At 39.0% G+C, this 19,703-nt stretch overlaps 1 protein-coding gene across 1 annotated transcript in view; it reads left to right on the forward strand.

Annotated features, from left to right (window-relative positions):
- The window catches only part of HABP4 (hyaluronan binding protein 4), an 87,313-nt gene that overhangs the window by 43,164 nt on the left and 24,446 nt on the right, over positions 1 to 19,703 (forward strand). The window contains exons 3-5 of the mRNA XM_077148748.1: positions 4,105 to 4,266; positions 4,489 to 4,557; positions 8,474 to 8,557. Of these exons, the coding sequence (XP_077004863.1) occupies positions 4,105 to 4,266; positions 4,489 to 4,557; positions 8,474 to 8,557 (315 nt within the window). The remainder of the gene's footprint in view (positions 1 to 4,104; positions 4,267 to 4,488; positions 4,558 to 8,473; positions 8,558 to 19,703) is intronic.

Genomic DNA, 19,703 nt, shown 5'->3' on the forward strand with positions numbered 1-19,703 from the left:
TATTCCTTCAGCTTCAATTACCCAATATCTGTCCTATTTCTATCTCCTAATGGTCTCTGCTCTTAACTGAAATTCACCAAGTTCATTCACTAATGTCAGTTCTTATCAGTGAGACCATACAGTGTTTGTCCTGTTGTTTCTGGCTAATCTCACTCAGCATAATATCCTTAAGGTCCCTCCATGTCGTTACATACTTCATAACTTTATCCTGTCTTACAGCTGCATAATATTCCATCATATCACTTCTCTGTTGATGGACATTTTGGCTGTTTCCATCCCTTGGCAATTGTAATTCTTTTTCTTCTTGAGTCAGCTAGTTTGTGTGTTTCTAGGAATTTGTCTGTTTCATCTAGGTTATCTAGTTTGTTGGTGTAGAGTTAGTCATACTATCTTCTTATAATCCTTTTTTGTTTCAGTGGGGTTAGTAGTAATGTCCCCTTTTTTTATTTCTGATTTTATTTATTTACCTCTCTTTTTTTTTCTTTGTAAGTCTAGCTTAAGATTTGTCAGTTTTATTGATCTCTTCAGGGGACCAACTTTTGGTTTTGTTGCTTTTCTCTACTGTTATTTTTATTCTCTCTTTCATTTGTCTTTGCTCTAATCTTTATTTTCTTCCTTCTGCTTGCCTCGGGTTTAATCTGCTCTTCCTTTTCTAGTTCTTCCTGTTGGGGCATTAAGGCTCTGATTTGAACTCTTTCTTCTCTTTAAATGTAAGCGCTCAGAGCTATAAATTTCCTTCTCAGCATTCCCTTTGCTGCATTCCATAAATTGGCATGTTGTATTTTAGTGTTCATTTGCCTCAAGACATTTCCTAATTTGCTTCTGATTTCTTCTTTAACCCATTGGTTGTTTAAGAGTACATGGTTTAAAGAGGGAAAAGAAATGTAACAAAATAAGGTTGCAGTGAATGTAACAAAATAAGATTGCAGTGGTTAAGAGATTTCAAATAGATTTGAGAGGCTATTCTGGAGGTCACTTCAGCTAGATATTGCAAATTGCCGTGATACGCAAGCCTCAACCAACAGTATTCCTGAAAAGCCCTAAAGAATACCCAGGACTTTGTCTGAGAGTCTGTAATATTTTCACTCAGTTTATTTTTCAGAAACCTAAAACTTTGAGATTGTTCTTATGACAGAGAGCCCTGAAACCCAGAGGTACCAGTCTCTCCAGGAACATCAACCAGTTTCATCCCCTTACCCCATTATGTCAACACCCCTTCTCAACATGAAGAAGTTAGAATGATCATTACTCAAATATCCCTAAAGATTGAGAAGGATCAAATTAAAGGGAGGAGTTGTAACAGAGAAGATAGGATTTAACAAATGAGTATGACTACTGAATCATTATATTGATACTTCTTTTTAGTCTCCATTGTATTAGAGCAGCTAGAAGGAAATACTAGAAGGAAAAACCTGAAATTGTGGAACTGTAACCCATACCATACTTTGAAATTTGTTCTGTAACTACTTGTTAAAATGTTTGTTGAAATCTGTCACTTTTATGCATATATTATATATTTCACAATAAAAAATGTTTAGAAAAACATTTAAAAAGTACTTTGTTTAAATTTCACCTATTTGTGAATTTTCCATTTCTCCCTATGTTAGTGATTTCTAGCTTCATTTTGTTGTGGTTGGAGAAGATACATTGTCTGATTTCATTATTTTTTAATTTGAGACTTGGTTTGTGACCTAAGATTGGTTTATCCTGGAGAATGATCCGAGTGGATTCTAGAAGAATGTGTGTTCTGTTGCTGCTGTGTCAGGTGATCTATGTATGTCTATTAGGTCTAGTTGGTTTAGAGTATTTCCTTTTTGATCTTCTGCCTAGATGTTCTGTCTGTTATTGAAAGTGGTGTATTAAAATCTCCTACTAGTAATATAGAACCATCTTATTTCTTTCTTCAAATCTGTCAGTATTCGTTTTGTGTATTTAGGAGCTCTGTTTTTAGATGCATATTTATTTACAATTGTTTTATCTTCCTGTTGAATTGACACCTTTATTAGTGATGACTGTCTTTGTCCCTCATAACAGTTTTTAACTTATGGTCTATTTTATCTGATATTGGTATAGCTACCCTAGCTCTCTTTGGTTACTATTTGCATGTTTTTTACCATCCTTTCACTTTCAGCATACTTATGTCTTTGAATTTAAGGTGAGTCTCTTATACACAGCCTATACTGGGTCATGCTTTTGTATCCATCCTGCCAATCCCTGCATTTTGACTGGAGAGTTTAATCTGTTTACATTTAAAGTCGCTACTGATAATGTAGGACTTTCTTCCATTTTGCTGTTTAGTCTTTGTATATCTTATACATTTTTTGGCCTTTAATTCTTTCGTTCATGCCTGCTTTCATATTTATTTGATATTTTTGTATTGTACCAACATCTCATTTCTCTCTGGATATATTCTTCATAAATTTTCCTTGTGGTTACCATGGGGTTAAAATTTAACATCCTAAATACATAATCATATTTGATTTTAAAGCAACTTGACTTCAGTAGCATGCATTTATACTTTTCCTCTACCAGTCTGACCCCCACCTTTTTTTGTACTTGTTTCAGATTTTATCTTTGTACCTTGTATGTCCAGAACTATAGATTTATCATTAATTTTTTGCTGTAAAATAGTAAGGAGTGGAGTTCATATATCATTAACTATTTTCAGTAATTTCAGGAAAGGTTACTGTTTTTAAGATTCCTCTGCCACCTTTGCCCTCACAGCCAGCCCCAAGTGCTGTGAAGCAGCCCATCAAAGGCAGTGATCGGGGATTAGACCTCCCCACCCCCGAGAGTTTGGAGGACTAGGCTTTATGACCCACCCTGACATCTGTAAGCTGTGCTAGGAGCCAGAGCTGCTGTTCCCAAGGCTGCCTGCCTTGAGCCTGGGGGATGGTGCAGCATCGCTGCTGCTGAGAGGGTAGAACTCACTGGTATTTACTGCAGTTTGCCAGCCTCTTCCTCCCACTCCTCCCTGGATACTGCACAGTGTTCCATTAAACTCCGGAGTTTTGAAATAGTTGATTCAGACAGTTCCTGCCAGTCAAATAGTTGTTTTGGTAGAGTAATTGATTGCTGGAGTTTCCTATCCTGCCATCTTCCGACAATCCTCCTTCCTTGTGAATTTTGTACCATGTTTGGATATTACCTAATAGGATATTACTTTTTTTTTTTTTAAGACAAGCAGAGAAAGAAAAAAATCAGGAGGCTCAGAGGAAAATAAGTGGTTATCAGTGTTCAGTGATGCAGAGGGGTTAGATGATGTGAAGACAAGAGATGCGGCTGATTTTAACCACAAAGGTGTCTACAGCTGTTCTGGGAGTTAATGTGGAATAATGCGGATAAAAGTCGGGTTAGAGCAGCTTAATATTTTCAGCCCCGAAAGTTCCCAGTTGTTAGTGTGTGTGTGTTGAGGGGAGTGGGGGAGTGCTTGTAAGAGAGAAATACTTGGGAGGGGAGATAATTTAAAAGTTAACCATTTTCTTATACAAAACGTTCCGTATTTAACTTAAAGGCTGTAATATTAAAACTGGAATGAACCTTAGAATTTCTTTACGTAACCTCCTCTGATTTTTTTAACCTCCTCCATTTCACAAATGAGGAAACAAGGTCCAGGGAGAGAAAAGGATGCCCCAGTACAGATTGGTTAGCACCAGGCCAGCTAGGATCTGATTCTTCTGTGCTGGCTCCACTGCCTCGCAGCGCTGTGGTGTTGGTCAGGTTACCTAACCCCTCTGTGGCTCTTTCCTTATCTGTAAAATGTGGGTAATAGTTATGTATTATAGATTTTTTAACTGTATTGACATATATAGAATATAAAATTTCCCATTTTAACTACTTTCAAGCATATGATTCAGTGGCATTGATTATATACATTACATTATAGGTTTATTTGTGAGAATTACTGTATTGATAATGATATGAAAGTGCCAGGTACAGTATTGCTCAGTAAACATTAGCTATTAATTTACTAGGCACGCTACCCTTCCTTCCAGTGTACTGTAGCCATATAATGTCTTTTTTAAATTTTTTCTCGGGAAGAAGCCCTTAGACCTTTAATCAATCCAGTTAACATTTTTTAAAATTATACCTGCCTCTTCTTAGACCAGTTGACAGGTTTGATCGAGAGAGACCACAGAGAGGACGTGGAGGACCGAGAGGGGCCATGCGAAGCAGAGGGAGAGGTGGTCCTGGGAGCAGAGCTTTTGATGGCTTCGACCAGAGAGGGAAACGAGAATTTGAAAGATATGGTGGGAATGATAAAATGTAAGTTTCTCTGTAAATGCTTATTGTCACGTTAGATTTGGGGGATATCTGCTATGAATCTAATTGTTACATGCTATTGTTGAGCATAATTAACTTTTTATTAGTATGCTGTTGTTCTTGTGGGAAACTCATCCCAGGACAAGTTTTACGATAGACTTTTTCTGGCTTGGTGGCTGATGGAGACCGGTTTCCAGTTGAAAGAAATACTCTTTCTTTTTCTAGCACAACCAGAACTGAAGACAGCATGGGTGGATGTGGAGTTCGTAGCTGGAGCTCTGGTAAAGACGCCAGGTATGGTGCATATGGTTGCCTTCTCTAAACCTAAATCCCGTGGAAAGCTGTGGATCATTTTTCCCTTTTCTTAGGAACTGTGATGTCAGTGTTGTGCTACAACGTCTTTAGACTTGTGTGCCCTTAGGTAGATATTGATTTTAGGTTTCTACTCAATGAAATGACTGCTTAAAACAGCTTTGCTACGTAACAGTTAGATTTGAAACTGATTTTAAAACTCTATTTTGTATGGAGCTGTGCTGCGGTGGCCATGTTTCTTGAAGATGATTGTATGATGATATGGCTGTCGCAATACGACTGTGTGGTTGTGAGAGCCTTGTGTCTGATGCTCCTTTTGTCTAGCTTATCGACAGACAAGTAAAACATACAGATTAAAAATAAATAAATAATAGGGGGAACAAATGTTAAAATAAATTGAGTTGATAGAAATGCTGGTGATTGGTGAAGGGGAGGGGTAAGGGGTATGGTATGTATGAGTCTTTTTCTGTTTTTTTTTTATTGCTTTTTCTGAATTGATGCAAATGTTCTAAGAAATGATCATGATGATGAATATACAACTATGTGATGATAGTGTGAGTTATTGTTTATATCACAAGAACGGAATGATCATATGATAAAAATGTGTTTGTGTGTGGTTATGTATCATAAATAAAAAATTAATTAAAAAAAGAAAGGGAGGGGTAAGGGGTATGGTATGTATGAATTTTTTTCTGTTGTCTTTTTCTTTTTCTGAATTGATGCAAACGTTTTAAGAAATGATCATGATGATGAATGTGCAACTATGTGATGATATTGTGACTTACTGGTAATATATGTAGAATGGAATGATCATAAAAAAAAACTTTTATTTTAATTTTATCTGTTTTAACCAAACATTTAGGACAAATGTCCATGTATCTCTTGGTCCTCTGGGTGTGGCATTGCCTCAGAATACATTTGAAATTCCTGCATGTTCTATCTGGTGGGCATGCTATTTATCTTTATGAAACCTGAAGCTCTTGTGGGTCCTTATCACTACATCTTGGTTTTATAAAGTCATTTACAGATGGAAGTTCGGACGAAGTTTCCCTCAGGGAACCTTTCTCTTAGGGCTTCCTAGTGTTTAAGATCTTTGCAAGTTCAGCTAGTTGGAGTCGGTACTTGGTTCTCCCTTCTTTCTGTGATTTTATGACTGCAGGGAGAATGCCTTCTGGTGTCTGCCAAGGGCTAGGTAAGGAGCACCTGAGGACCTGCGGGGTGAGAAGGGGGCCACCCAGAGGATGTAGTGCAGGGCATGCTTTCCAAAGTTTACTATCTTGAGGGACCCAGATTTCTGCTTTTCTTCTTCTGAAGAATATAAGGTTTTTGCAGAAGGTTATTTTCTTATATTGTTGTCCTTAAAGACAAATCTACAAAATAATGTCAGATGTAATTTACTACCATTGCACATCTGTGTCGTCCTTGGAAGGAAGAGGAAACTAGTTGAGTGCTCTCAGCCTCTGGGGTCCCAATGGATCTCTATTACCTATCTTTTACTTTTGTGTTATTTTACTTTGGTAACATAAAAAAAGAAATATGAAGACCCTCTGAATCATTTGATTGGCCGCCTTATCTAATACTACCCCTTCATTCCAATTTGCATTTATACTTACAATCATTTTGGCTCCAAATGACTGCCTGCCCTGAGGGCTTGGTGCTGACCACCACATGAGCGAGAACCCAGTGCTCTTGCTAGACTGGCAGGTCGCCGTGTCCAGGTGACACTCATTTTTAATTGATTTGTGAGTTGTCAAGTCAAAGCTCTCAGGAGGGAATAATTTGTAACTAAAAGATTTTCTTAAACTAAGACTTTAATTTTTTATATTAATAAATTGAGGTTTTGACTTGACAGTAGTGTAGTACAGTAGACTTATGTACTGTTTTCGATGAATGAGAAAGAAGTGGCAGTGTCCCTAATGCGCTAAGTGCTGTGTTCACACCTGGTGAGGCCACATGCTTCCTGGTGCATTTTAGGAGGGAAGGTTTTTTCTACAGGTTAGTATTTTATTTGAACACAGTAACAGAGATAACTGGATTTATGGGCAAGATGCTTTCAAACTGGTGTGACTGTGCCATTTCAGTATCATTGGTTTCCTTCAACAGTTTTATAGTGAGTGCTGAAAATAGAGATTTTCTTCCATTTGAAGTAATGAAGTATAACATCAGATATTATTTTTCTGTTATGAAACGGAATAGATACCCATGAATGGAATTTTCAGTAATGCTACCCCCTAAGTTTTTTATTGTGAAGAACAAGATACTTAATGTAGTTATCAAGCAACATTAAATAAAATCTGTTTGCAGTCAGAGATTTGGGTAAGTGTGAACTCTGATTAAATTTCAACTGAGTAGCAAAGTCCTGAAGTATTTAACATCATTTTGTGGAATATGCTTAGACAAGCAGACATTTTCTGCATTATTCTAACTGAGGTCAAAATATAGACATGGGCTCTGGGAGTTACGTCTTTCTTCTAATATAGCCAACGTTGATGATTTACTTTCAACAAAATAATCTGTCAACATAAATTTATGTTGCTAATTGTCAAATTTAATTGTTTTGTAGTTTGGGTTATGTGGTTCTAGAAGCCCATTGGTTTTATGTTTGTTCATAACATAATTTAGGTCAATACATTGGGGAGATTAGCAATTTGTTTTTCTTTAAAATGGCTTGCTCAGGGTTGAGAATGCTGGTTTTATAATTTTTTTTGTGTTGTATACTGCCTCTTTTTTCCTTTCCCCAGATCTTTGTACGACTTTGTAGCCCTTTTATAATTTTTAATTGTTGAAGGCTGTGTAGTGTCACTAATGCTTTTTTTTAAAATCCCCCGGCATATCACATGGCCAAGGCAGTAAAGAGAAAGTTGGAGTACCTCAGAGTTGCTATTGCCGCTAGACTTTGGGTTGTTGGATGCTAAAATGCACCATGACCAGCCCTGCTGGGGTCGGACTCTGTACAGATGCCGGCAGGTGTGTGAAGAGCGCTGTCGACAGAACACATTTGAGTTAGAGTCTTTGTAAAGTAAAAGTTAATAATTCCAATTTTGATTGAATCACAATTTGTAAAAAGTTTATTACAAATAGCTTCAAGTTGAGAATATGAATAATTTAAATATAAAAGTCTATTCTGTAATTCAGCTGAATTTCTGGTTTACTTTTTAAAAAATTAATTTATTTTAAAGCCCTCAGGAAGCATTTTCCTGAACTAGAGATGAAAAGGTGCTGGCTTCTGCATATACACTGTAAAATATTTCTAGTGTTTATATTGGCCAATTATAGCATTTAATTTCTTTTTCTGAGACTTTTTTTTCAAAGTAATGATCTGACAAAATTAATGCTATCATAAAATGGGAAAATTCAGATCATGTGCGTTACAGTTCAAATTATTTTTCATCATGTAATGCTTTTGAATCCATAGATTGTGCATTTAGCTGTGATATATAAATATCTGTTTCAAAGCTTGTTTTTCTGAATTTTAGTCATCACTGGCTTGTTTGTAACCACACAAACATTTTTTGTAGACTCTGTTTCCACTTTCTTACCATTTTCTAAAAGTTCAGAGTGGTATTTCTCTATTTTTAATGTCAGTTACACTTATAGTTTGAGAATTTTTGTGACCCCTTTTAAGATTTTGGTGTTCCTTAAGATAAATAAGGATTTCACATTTCATTTTAGGCCATTCGTGGAAATATCTATTTTTCAAACTTCTTTTCACATTTTTGGAAATAACTTTTATGAATAAGCAGTTCAAAGAATAGTCTCATCTTCATTTTGATGTGGGTGCATGTGTGTTATGTGTATGGTAGCTCTTTGAAGGGATTTTTACTTATTAAAAATGACATTAAAATGCATTAAGGCATTGACATGAACATTTGTATGACGGGTTCTTGCTGTTTTTCAGTGACATGGAGCTGACCGCACCGATGGACGAGACCCCAGCGACGGAGGAGTCCCAGGGCCCCCTGGATGGGGAGTCACCAGCCAAGTAGGGTACTTTGTTTGTTTTTCCTGTTGAGTTCTTGGTCATTTCTTAACAATTTCTAGGAACTCATCATATAGTAGCAAGCTCTGCCCATTACCATATCACAAAGGGCTGGTTTTCCTAATATATTAATGAGTAGTAATTGAACCATTAATAACCTTAGGACTAATTAATGAACTAAATTCAAGTACTCTGCTCTGCACACAGCCTCGTTTCTGTCCAGCACCTTGTTGTGCTCCTAGCACGATGAGTAGTCCCCTTCACGTGGGAACCTCCATCTCGGCCCCTTTCACATCCTTTCTCTCCTCTGTCATGCCGTTCACGTCCCAGGTTCATCTCTAACACCTTTGCCAAGTCCCTGTATACCCCTGTCCTTTAATAGCCTTGTCCTTTGGACCTGGACCTGTCTAGCAAAACCTGCTACTGGATGTCTCCTAACTACCTGCCTTCTCTCTGCCTGTACCCCTAGTCTGAACACTGCAAGTCACATAACAGGGCAGATTAGAACCCCATACATTCTAGATCACCGATATTCTGAAATGAGCCCTCAACACTGCCTAACAAACTCCCCATTTCTTGGATTGAGTTCTTTCCTCACCCTCTACAAAGACTGTTTCAGTCCTTTTTTTCTCAAAACTCTGGTATTGTCCCCCATTTAACACTTCCCTCTCCTTCCCACCCTGTATCTCCTGTATGTTTCCTCTGTCACAGAAGAATTAGGAGCCATGAGATGGGAATGTCGTTGTCTTCCCACTCCCAAATGTCCAAGTCTACCTGTACCTGCGCACCTCCTAGCTTCTTCCATCCTGGTAAAATAGAGACACCGTCTTTCTTCCTGCCTCTTCAGACTTTGCATTCAGTTTCCAACTGATGTCACAGAACTGTCCCACTATCAATTTCTTGCATTTTTTCGTATAACAATTCCTTCTTCCCAACTCTGGCCTTGTAATCAATATTTTAAACTTTCTCAGCTCTCTCCTATTTTATATCTTCTCTTGACTCCACATCCTCCTTTAGCTACCTCTCTTTTCCATGCGGTTTCAGAGTTGTATCTGCTCTTTTGTCATTTCCTCCCTTCTCACTTATTCCTTACTTTACTCCATGTCTGGCTTCTGTCCTCATTACTTTCTGAGAAAAAGTCACCACCTTCTCTAGCTCTGAAGGATGTTTTAGTCTTCATCCTTCCTGATTTCTCAGAAGCATCTGACTTTCTAGGTTTCTTTTTAAAAACTCCCCGCCCCCTTGGTTTCTCTGATCCTGCCGCTCTCCAGGGTTTCCTCTTGCGTCTCAACTCCTTTTCCATTTCCTTTGTAGCCTCTTCCAGGCCTTTTAAAATGATTAGGCCCTTTTCTCCCTGTACTGTAGATTCTTTTCCTAGGCATTTCCTGCACCCTTGTGGCTAAAATTATCATTTACATGCCGACTCCAAAATGTTTACCTCTGGCTCTAGCCTTCACGCTGGGCTCCCAGCCTGTATATCCAACTGGTGCTGGCATCTCCACTTGGATGTTCCAATGTACCTCCTGCATGTGTCCAGGTCTGAGTTGGTGAATGTTCCCCACCTCCCAACCTCTGTCCTCATCAGGTGTTTCCATTTTGTGGAAAAGCATCACTGTCCTTCTAGGTGCAAACACCAGAAACCTAAGAGTCATCCTTAGAACTTCTCTCTCCTTGACCCCTCCTCCCCCAAACCCAGTCCTTCACCAAGCCCCGGTGATCTGTACCTCCCAGATACCCCCATCTCTGCTCATCGTCATAGTCTAAGCTCCTGTCACATGGACTGCTCTAGCTCCTAGCAGGGCCTCCTGCTTTCTAACCTTCTGATCTATTCTTCACACCAATACGGTTTTCAGCCTGGCAACACGATTGTTATGCCCCAACTCTTGCCTAAGAGCCCCTCTCCCTAAAATCCTCAACCTGCCCTGCAGATTCTGGGCCAGCTGCTGCTTTTGCTCTCAGGTTTTGACCTACACTTGTCCTTTTTGTGGGATTCACCACATAGTCCTTACTTCATGATCTCAGGCATACCTTTCACCTACCCCTTCCCCCAACCAACCCTAGAGCTGTAAGTACTGTTTCCTTACATTCTGTCCCTCTCCCCTAAGCCCCCTTTGCCCTTCACTTATTTAATTCTTACTCATTCTTCAGATGCCCAGAGGCAGTGTGTTTGGTGGTTCAGTATACAGACTCTGGCACCAGATTGCGGGGTTCATATTCAGCTTTGCCACATAGTAATTTGGACAAATTATTTAATCTCTCTGTGCCTCAGTTTCTTCATCTGTAAAGTGGGAATAACAATAGCCCACCTACATCTTGGGGTGGTTGTGAGGATTGAGTGTGTGTGTTGCTTAAGCAATGCCTAGCATGCAGTTAGTGCTATGTAAATATGTGCTACTATTATTGCTAATTGTTGCAAGGATAGAATGCTTCAGTGATTGATTGTGAAAGCTCTTAATGTACAATTCAAAACAATTAAGAAATGCTTTAACTAAAGAAATAGATGAATTGTTCGCATGAATATTGAGATTGAGCTAACTAGGGAAATAGATTAACAGCTTGTATGAATATTGAGAAAGTGAGTTAGCTAGATGCCTTCAGGAAAACATTATATCCTCTTTGAGCCAAAAAATGTTTATAAAAATTAAAATAACATAAGGCAGTAAATTATAACACAATTATTGTCTATAGCATTGTTTAGGGGACCCTAATATTCATAATATTAGACAAAATAATTCTACATCATTCATTCTGAAAAGCAATGCTGCTTAATAACTTTCTGGCATTGTTACGTTTGGCAGTATCCTAGTAGAGCCAGAAATGCCTCACTTCTCTGCTGACCTTAGTTGAAAGCAGCATCTGTTTAGAATTGCAGGTACACAAGATAATGACTGCAGAGGTCTATACCCAGAAATTCTTTTTCCTTCACTGCCTTGTCAAACTTTAAAAATATTACTAAGATTTTTAATATTGCAGTTATATTTTTAAAAATTAGGCTTCTATTCCAGAAATTCATTGTATGATGGTGATGCTCTCTGGCCATTTCAACTATGTCTGAATATTAATTTAACATTCAGTGTTTCAGCATTCAGCCAGAATGTATATTGAGTATGCTTCTTGGCTTTAGAACTTGTTGGTAGATGGCTTCAGGATACCTCATTTATGCTAAGATTTACAACCCAAAAGACATACATTTCTCTCAGTTTTGACACATCTGACTGCTAATTGTATGTACTATGTCTGTCATTCCTCTTTTCCTTCCTTGTTTCATTTAAGTATTAAATTTCCTTGTGACATAATGTTGTAATGTGACAGATTTATTTTGTTTTGAGAATAAATCTAACATGTTTATAGTTATAAATCTAACATTTATTATGTGCCAGGAACTGCTCCGAATTTATTCATATCTCTAATTGAAGTTTGATCTCTTTTTCACCTTCTTTAACAGTTGCTGTATGGAGTAATGCTGACTTTCATAACTGTAGAACTCTAACTTTGCGTCTGGGGTGTCACATTATATATTTATTCCTCTACCATTCTATGATAAAGGAGGAGGCATTGCAACCATTCTTAGAATACTCTGGGATGTATCAGGGTATTATATTAACCTGTTGTTTTGGCTTGCTAAAGCTGCTGGAATGCAAAACACCAGAAATGGAATGGCTTTTAGAAAGGGAATTTACTAAGTTGCCAGTTTACAGTCCTAAGGTTGTGAAACTGTCCAGTTTGCCCTTCTGATCATCAGTTGATACACCCTTAGGCAGCCTCCATCCATTGCAAATTGTGAATAATGCCACCATAAATACCAATGCGCAAATGTCTCTTTGTGTCCCTTCTTTCAGTTCTTTATAGTATATACCAAGCGATGGGATTGCAGGATCATGTGGCAACCCTATATTTAGCCTCTGGTGGAGCCACCACACTCCGCTTCACAGAGGCTACAGAGTTCTACTTCCCTACCAACAGTGAATAGCTCTCTCTCTCCCTCTACATCTTCTCCAGCACTTGTATCTTTCTAATAATAATACATAAATAATAATAAAACAATCCATCCTAAATGAACAGTCAGTGGCATCCAGTATAATCACATAGTTGTGCACCCACCACCACAAGCTGGATGAGAACATTTCCATTACTTCCACAAAGAAAGAAAAGGAAAAGATAAAAACAATTAATAAAAAATTAAAAATTAAGAATAAACTATAAAACAGAAACAATAACAACAAGAATTCCATACCCTTCCCTTATATCCCTCTCTTACTGACATTTAGCTTTGGTATATTGCCTTTGTTACAATTAATGGGAGAGTATTACAGTGTTACTGTTAGCTGTATACCCTAATTTGCATTGATTGTATGTTTTCCATTTACCATTCCATTTTCAACACCTTGCAATGGTGACATTCATTTGTTCTCCTTCTGTAAAAGCTTTCTTGTATTTGTGCGTTTAATCATCATCATTGTTCACTTTAGGATTTGCTAAGTTGTAAAGTCTCAGTTTTTATCCTCTGTCTTTCCTTCTGGTATCATACATGTCCCTACTGTTCCTCTTTCAACCACACTCACATTGAGCTTTGTTCATTATACTTAGATTATTCATATTAGCTCGTATCATATTTGTCCTTTTGTTCTTGCTTATTTCATTCATCATGTCCTCAGGGTTCATCCCTGTTGTCACATGTATCAGGACTTCATTTCTTTTTACTGCTGAATAATATCTCATTGTATATATATACTACATTTTTTTCATCCATTTGTCAGTTGATGAACACTTGGGTTGTTTAAATATTCTGGCAATTGTGAATAATTCCACTGTGAACATCAGTATGCAAATGTCTGTTTGCATCCCTGTTTTCAGTTCTTCTGAGTATATACCTAATATGGGATTGCCAAATCATGGGACAGTTGTATACTTAACTTCCTGAAGAACTACCAAACTGTCTTCTAGGGTGACTGTACCATTTTACATTCCCACCAGTGATGAATGAAGTGTGAATAAAGTGTTGCTATTTATCCACATCCTCTGCAACACTTGTAGTTTTCTGTTTGTTTAATAGTGGCCATTCTAGTAGGTAGGTATGAAATGATATCTCATTATAGTTTTGGTTTACATTTCCCTAATAGCTAGTGCTCTTGAGCATGCTTTCGTATGCTTTTTAGTCATTTGTATTTCTTCTTTGGAAAAATGTTTATTCAAGTTTTTGTCTGTTTTTAAATTGTGTTGTTTATCTTTTTATTTTTGAGTTGTAGGATTTCTTTTTTATGCTGGATATTAAACCTTTATTCAGTGTGTGGTTTTCAAATATTTTCTCCCATTGAGTAGGCTACCTTTTCATCTTTTTGACAAAGTCCTTTGAAGCACAACAGTCTTCTATTTTGAGGAGTTGCATTTATTTTTTCTTTCATTGCTTGTGCTTTGGGTGAAAGGTCTAAGAAACTACCACTTATCAGAAAATCTTGAAGCTGCTTCTCTACATTTTCTTCTATGAGTTTTATGGTTCTGGCTCTTATATTAGGTCTTTGATCCATTTTGAGTTGGTTTTTATATGCATTTTGAGATAAGAGTCCTCTTTAATTCTTTTATGGCTGTCCAGTTCTCCCAGCACTACTTGTTGACAAGACTGTTCTGTTCCAGTTGAGTGGACTTGGCTGCCTTGTCAAAAATCAATTGACCATAAGTGCACATGTCTATTTCTGTATTCTCAATTCAGTTCCATTGATCAATATGTCTATCTTTATGCCAGTACTATGCTGTTTGACGACTGTAGCTTTGTAATATGCTTTAAAGTCAGAAAATGTGAGTCCTCCAATTTCATTTTTCTTTTTCAAGATGATTTTGGCTATTCAGGTCCCCTTACATTTCCAGTTAATTTGATAGTTGCTTTTTCCATTTCTTCAAGGTAGGCAATTGGAATTTTGATTGGCATTGCATTGATTCTGTAAATCAATGTGGGTAGAACTGACATCTTAACAATATTTAGTCTTCCGATCTATGAACATGGTATATCTTTCCGTTTATTTAGATCTTCTTTGATGTCTTTTAGCAATGTTATATAGTTTTTTAAATATGGGTCCTTACATCCTTGGTTAAATTTATTCCAAAATATATGATACATTCAGACATTATTGTAAATGGAATTTTTTATCTTGATTTCCTTCTCAGGTTGCTCATTAGTAGTGCTGGATCACTTTTATCTTTCTGTTTTCACAATCCTCTTTTTATCTTTGGCAGTTGAAAATCTGATTATTATGCGTCTTAGAGTAGGTTTGTTCAGATTTATTCTTTTTAGAGTATGTTGCACTTCTAGGATATGTATATTTATGTCTTTTATAAGAGTTGGGAATTTTTCAGCCATTATTTCCTCAAATATTCTTTATGTCCCTTTTCCCTTCTGTTCTTCTTTTGGGACACCTATTTTGAAGATGTTTTTGTGCTTTGTGCTGGTATTCAGCACAAATACCCTCAAAGTCCCTGAGACTCGGCTCAATTTTTCCCATTCTTTTTTCTATCTATTCTTTTGTCTTTGATTTTGGATTTTTCTGTCTTCTAGGTCACTAATCCTTTCCTCTGTGTTGTAGACCTCTAGCATGCTTTTAATCTCATCCGTTGTGCCTTTCATTCCAATACATTCTGTCATTTCTTTGCATGCCTTCAAATTCTTCTTTATGTTCATGCAGTGTTTTCTTAATATCCTGTATGTCTTCAGCCATATTTTCCTTCAATCCTTTATTTAATTAGTTCAATTTTTTTGAACATCTTTGATTAGTTGTTTCAAATTCTGTGTCTCCTCCGACTTATTAATTTGTTCCTTTGGGTCATATCTTCCTGTTTCTTAATATGGCTTGTAATTTTTTGCTGATATCCAGGCATCTGATTATCTTGATGAGACTATTCTGAAGGTTGGTTTCTCTCTCTGGTCCTGGATTTTGCTGTTGATTGGGTTTGTGTTAAGGCTCCTTGGTTCATCAGTACTTCCCAGCCCAACAGGGCCAGGGACCCACACTGGGAGCACAAATTAGTTCCAGAAGGCCTTGGGGAAAGGGTCAGGAAAGATGTCAGACAGCCTTTATTTCATTTCCCTAGGGGTGCATGGTCCTGCTTGCCCAGCAGATGGTGCTCTTCACCAAAAAGCCTTTTTGATGATTCCCCGAAGATGTGCTTTCCTGGCCTTCCCAGCAGATGGCACTCTCCAGCACCTATTATCTGCAGCCCTAAGAAGGCAGGGTATTGTTAGCCTTCTGGCAGCTCTGCCTCTGATGCAGGTGGAAGCAATGGCATGGCCAGAAAATGGCACAGCTGAGCAGGCTAAAGCAGCAGGGCCCAGTGGGCTAAATTCAAGGCCAACAGCTAGAGCAGTATTGGGCCATGTCCCCGTCTGTTCTTGGAAAGGAGGGCTTCCATGGCTCTCCCGGTCCGCAGCAGCCTTCCATGCGGGACTGGACCAACCTGAACCTGCTTGCTTCAAGGGTGGGGAGTGGGCACCAGGAGCCTTGGTGGAGCAAGCGGCTCACAATTTTTCACTGTAGTTACTCAGTGTCTTCATCCCACTCCAGCCTGGATGTTGTGTGGCACTGCCCTCATCTCCAGAGCCCCAGAAGAGTTGTTCAGGCAGTTTCTGCCTGTCCATTTAGCTGTTTGGGGAAGAGGAATGAGCCCTGCAATTCCCTATTCTGCAGTCCTCCCAGAGGTTCCCTTATATATCCCTTCTTGTTGAAGATCATCTTTGCTGAAACTGCCAGTAAAAACTGCATTCAGTATCAGTTCAAGTGAGACAATTCAGTTGTGAATCTGCATCACAGAACTGCCAGGGGATGTGTTTTTGGTCAGTAGGGAATAAGGTTAAGAGCCTATCATTGGTGGTTTTATACTGTTTTCAACATGACTTGTTGAAATGGCAGGTGGTAATGGAAATACATAAGGGAGTTATATGTACCTTAATTATTGAATGAGGTACATTTCAGTAAACAGTAATAAAGACTAATAATTTTTAAGGAAATATCACTTGTAACAATTACGCTGTTCTGAATGTGATGATTTGCTTTACTTTTTGCATCTGTATATCACTTAAGGATTGCATTTCTTATTACCTTTTTTTTTTTATTGAATTCCTTATCTGTGTTTCGATATGGTACTCTTTAAAACAAACATGCAGAAAAGCCTAATAAGTACTTTTGTGGTCTTGGTACAAAGTCTGTTCTTATTGAAATTTCTGGAATTTACAAACTTCTGTTAGCTTCTCTTAGTTATAAAGAACTCTCGGACCCGCCCGCCCTCCTTCTCCCCTCTCTTTCTCCGCCGGCCCGCCGCGCGGCGCCCACGCCCCGCAGCAGCCGACCCACCCGCCCTCCTTCTCCCCTCTCTTTCTCCGCCGGCCCGCCGCACGGCGCCCACGCCCCGCAGCAGCCGACCCGCCCGCCCTCCTTCTCCCCTCTCTTCCCCCTCCTGCTCCGGCCGCTCTCCAACCACCACGGTGCCCTCTTCCCCCGCCTTCACCGGCTCCTCCACCACCAGCCTCTACAGCCTTGCCGCCCTCACCTTTCCTCCTCCAGAACAGCTACTGGGGGAGTGGAGATAATACAGAGCAGCTCCCGGAGCCACGAGGGAGATCAAAGGGACGGCGTACCCCATCCTGGAACGGCTGACTGTCTGGGAGAACCAGCTCCGGTGAGATCACCAAGGGGCACGGGCTTTCCTGGGTGGGACGGCAAGCGACCGGAGTCCCTCCCTTCCACCTTCTCAGGCCAGCTGGTAGAATTGGACAGGCGGTCCCCTTAGGCCGCGGCGGCTGGTGCCCCCACCACACGAGGCCCCCCGGAACAACTGAGATAGTTGGGTCGGAAATCCCCAGACTGCAGAGAACAGTGACCGGGGGATCCCTTCCAAACACGTGACTCCCCCGTCGGCTGGGAACAGTGCACTCTCCCGGGCTGCGACAGCTGGCGCCCTCCCGCCACGCTTGGTGCCCCGGGCCGACTAGCTAATTCGGCCGGATGCTCTCCTGTGCTGCGGCGGCTGGCGACCCTCCCCGCATTCGGAACCCCAGGCCAGCTGGCATTCTTCCAAGACGCTTCGGCTGCCGAACCTCCCCTACGGCGAGAATTTTCCAGAGTTAAAGGACCCACAGCAACTTTAACTGGTGGAACCCGTAGACAAACGTGTGCCACGAGCGCCACCTACTGGGAAGGATAAGAAAAACAGAACCCAGAGATTGCACAGAAAAATCTTTCAACCTGTGGGGTCGAACACCCAGGGAAATCTGACTAAATGCCCAGACGCCAGCAGAAGATAACGGATCACGCTCAGAAAATTGAACATATGGCCCAGTCAAACGAAGAAACCAATAGTTCAAATGAGATACAGGAGCTGAAACAACTAATGCTGAATATACGAACAGAAATGGAAAACCTCTTCAAAAACGAAATCGATAAATTGAGGGAGGACATGAAGAAGACAGGGGCTGAACATAAAGAAGAAATAGAAAAACTGAAAAAACAAATCACAGAACTTATGGAAGTGAAAGATAAAGTAGAAAAGATGGAAAAAACAATGGAAACCTACAATGACAGATTTAAAGAAACAGAAGATAGAATTAGTGATTTGGAGGATGAAACATCTGAATTCCAAAAAGAAACAGAAACTATCCGGAAAAGAATGGAAAAATTTGAACAAGGTATCAGGGAACTCAAGGACAATGTGAACCGTACAAATATACGTGTACTGGGTATCCCAGAAGGAGAAGAGAAGGGAAAAGGAGGAGAAAAACTAATAGAAGAAATTATCACTGATAATTTCCCAACTCTTATGAAAGACCTAAAATTACAGATCCAAGAAGTGCAGCGCACCCCAAAGAGATTAGACACAAATAGGCGTTCCCCAAGACACTTACTAGTTAGAATGTCAGAGGTCAAAGAGAAAGAGAGGATCTTGAAAGCAGCGAGAGAAAAACAATCCGTCACATACAAGGGAAACCCAATAAGACTATGTGTAGATTTCTCAGCAGAAACCATGGAAGTTAGAAGACAGTGGGATGATATATTTAAATTACTAAAAGAGAAAAACTGCCAGCCAAGACTCCTATATCCAGCAAAATTGTCCTTCAAAAATGAGGGAGAAATTAAAACATTCTCAGACAAAAAGTCACTGAGAGAATTTGTGACCAAGAGACCAGCTCTGCAAGAAATACTAAAGGAAGCACTAGAGTCAGACTCGAAAAGACAGAAGAGAGAGACATGGAGAAAAGTGTAGAAAGAAGGAAAGTCAGATATGATATATATAATACAAAAGGCAAAATGGTAGAGGAAAATATTATCCAAACAGTAATAACTCTAAATGTCAATGGACTGAATTCCCCAATTAAAAGACATAGACTGGCAGAATGGATTAAAAAACAGGATCCTTCTATATGCTGTCTACAGGAAACACATCTTAGACCCAAAGATAAATATAGGTTGAAACTGAAAGGTTGGGAAAAGATATTTCATGCAAATAACAACCAGAAAAGAGCAGGAGTGGCTATACTAATATCCAACAAGTTAGACTTCAAATGTAAAACAGTTAAAAGAGACAAAGAAGGACACTATATACTATTAAAAGGAACAATTAAGCAAGAAGACATAACAATCATAAATATTTACGCACCGAACCAGAATGCCCCAAAATACGTGAGGAATACACTGCAAACACTGAAAAGGGAAATAGACACACATACCATAATAGTTGGAGACTTCAATTCACCACTCACATCAATGGACAGAACATCTACACAGAGGATCAATAAAGAAATAGAGAACCTGAATATTACTATAAATGAGCTTGACTTAACAGACATTTATAGGACATTACATCCCACAACAGCAGGATACACCTTTTTTTTCAAGTGCTCATGGATCATTCTCAAAGATAGACCATATGCTGGGTCACAAAGCAAGTCTTAACAAATTTAAAAATATTGAAATCATACACAACACTTTCTCGGATCATAAAGGAATGAAGTTGGAAATCAATAATAGGCGGAGTGCCAGAAAATTCATAAATACATGGAGGCTCAACAACACACTCTTAAACAACAAGTGGGTCAAAGAAGAAATTGCAAGAGAAATTAGTAAATACCTAGAGGCAAATGAAAATGAAGACACAACATATCAAAACTTAT

Source organism: Tamandua tetradactyla, chromosome 2 (genome assembly GCF_023851605.1).
Source record: "Tamandua tetradactyla isolate mTamTet1 chromosome 2, mTamTet1.pri, whole genome shotgun sequence".
Classification (NCBI taxonomy): domain Eukaryota; kingdom Metazoa; phylum Chordata; class Mammalia; order Pilosa; family Myrmecophagidae; genus Tamandua; species Tamandua tetradactyla.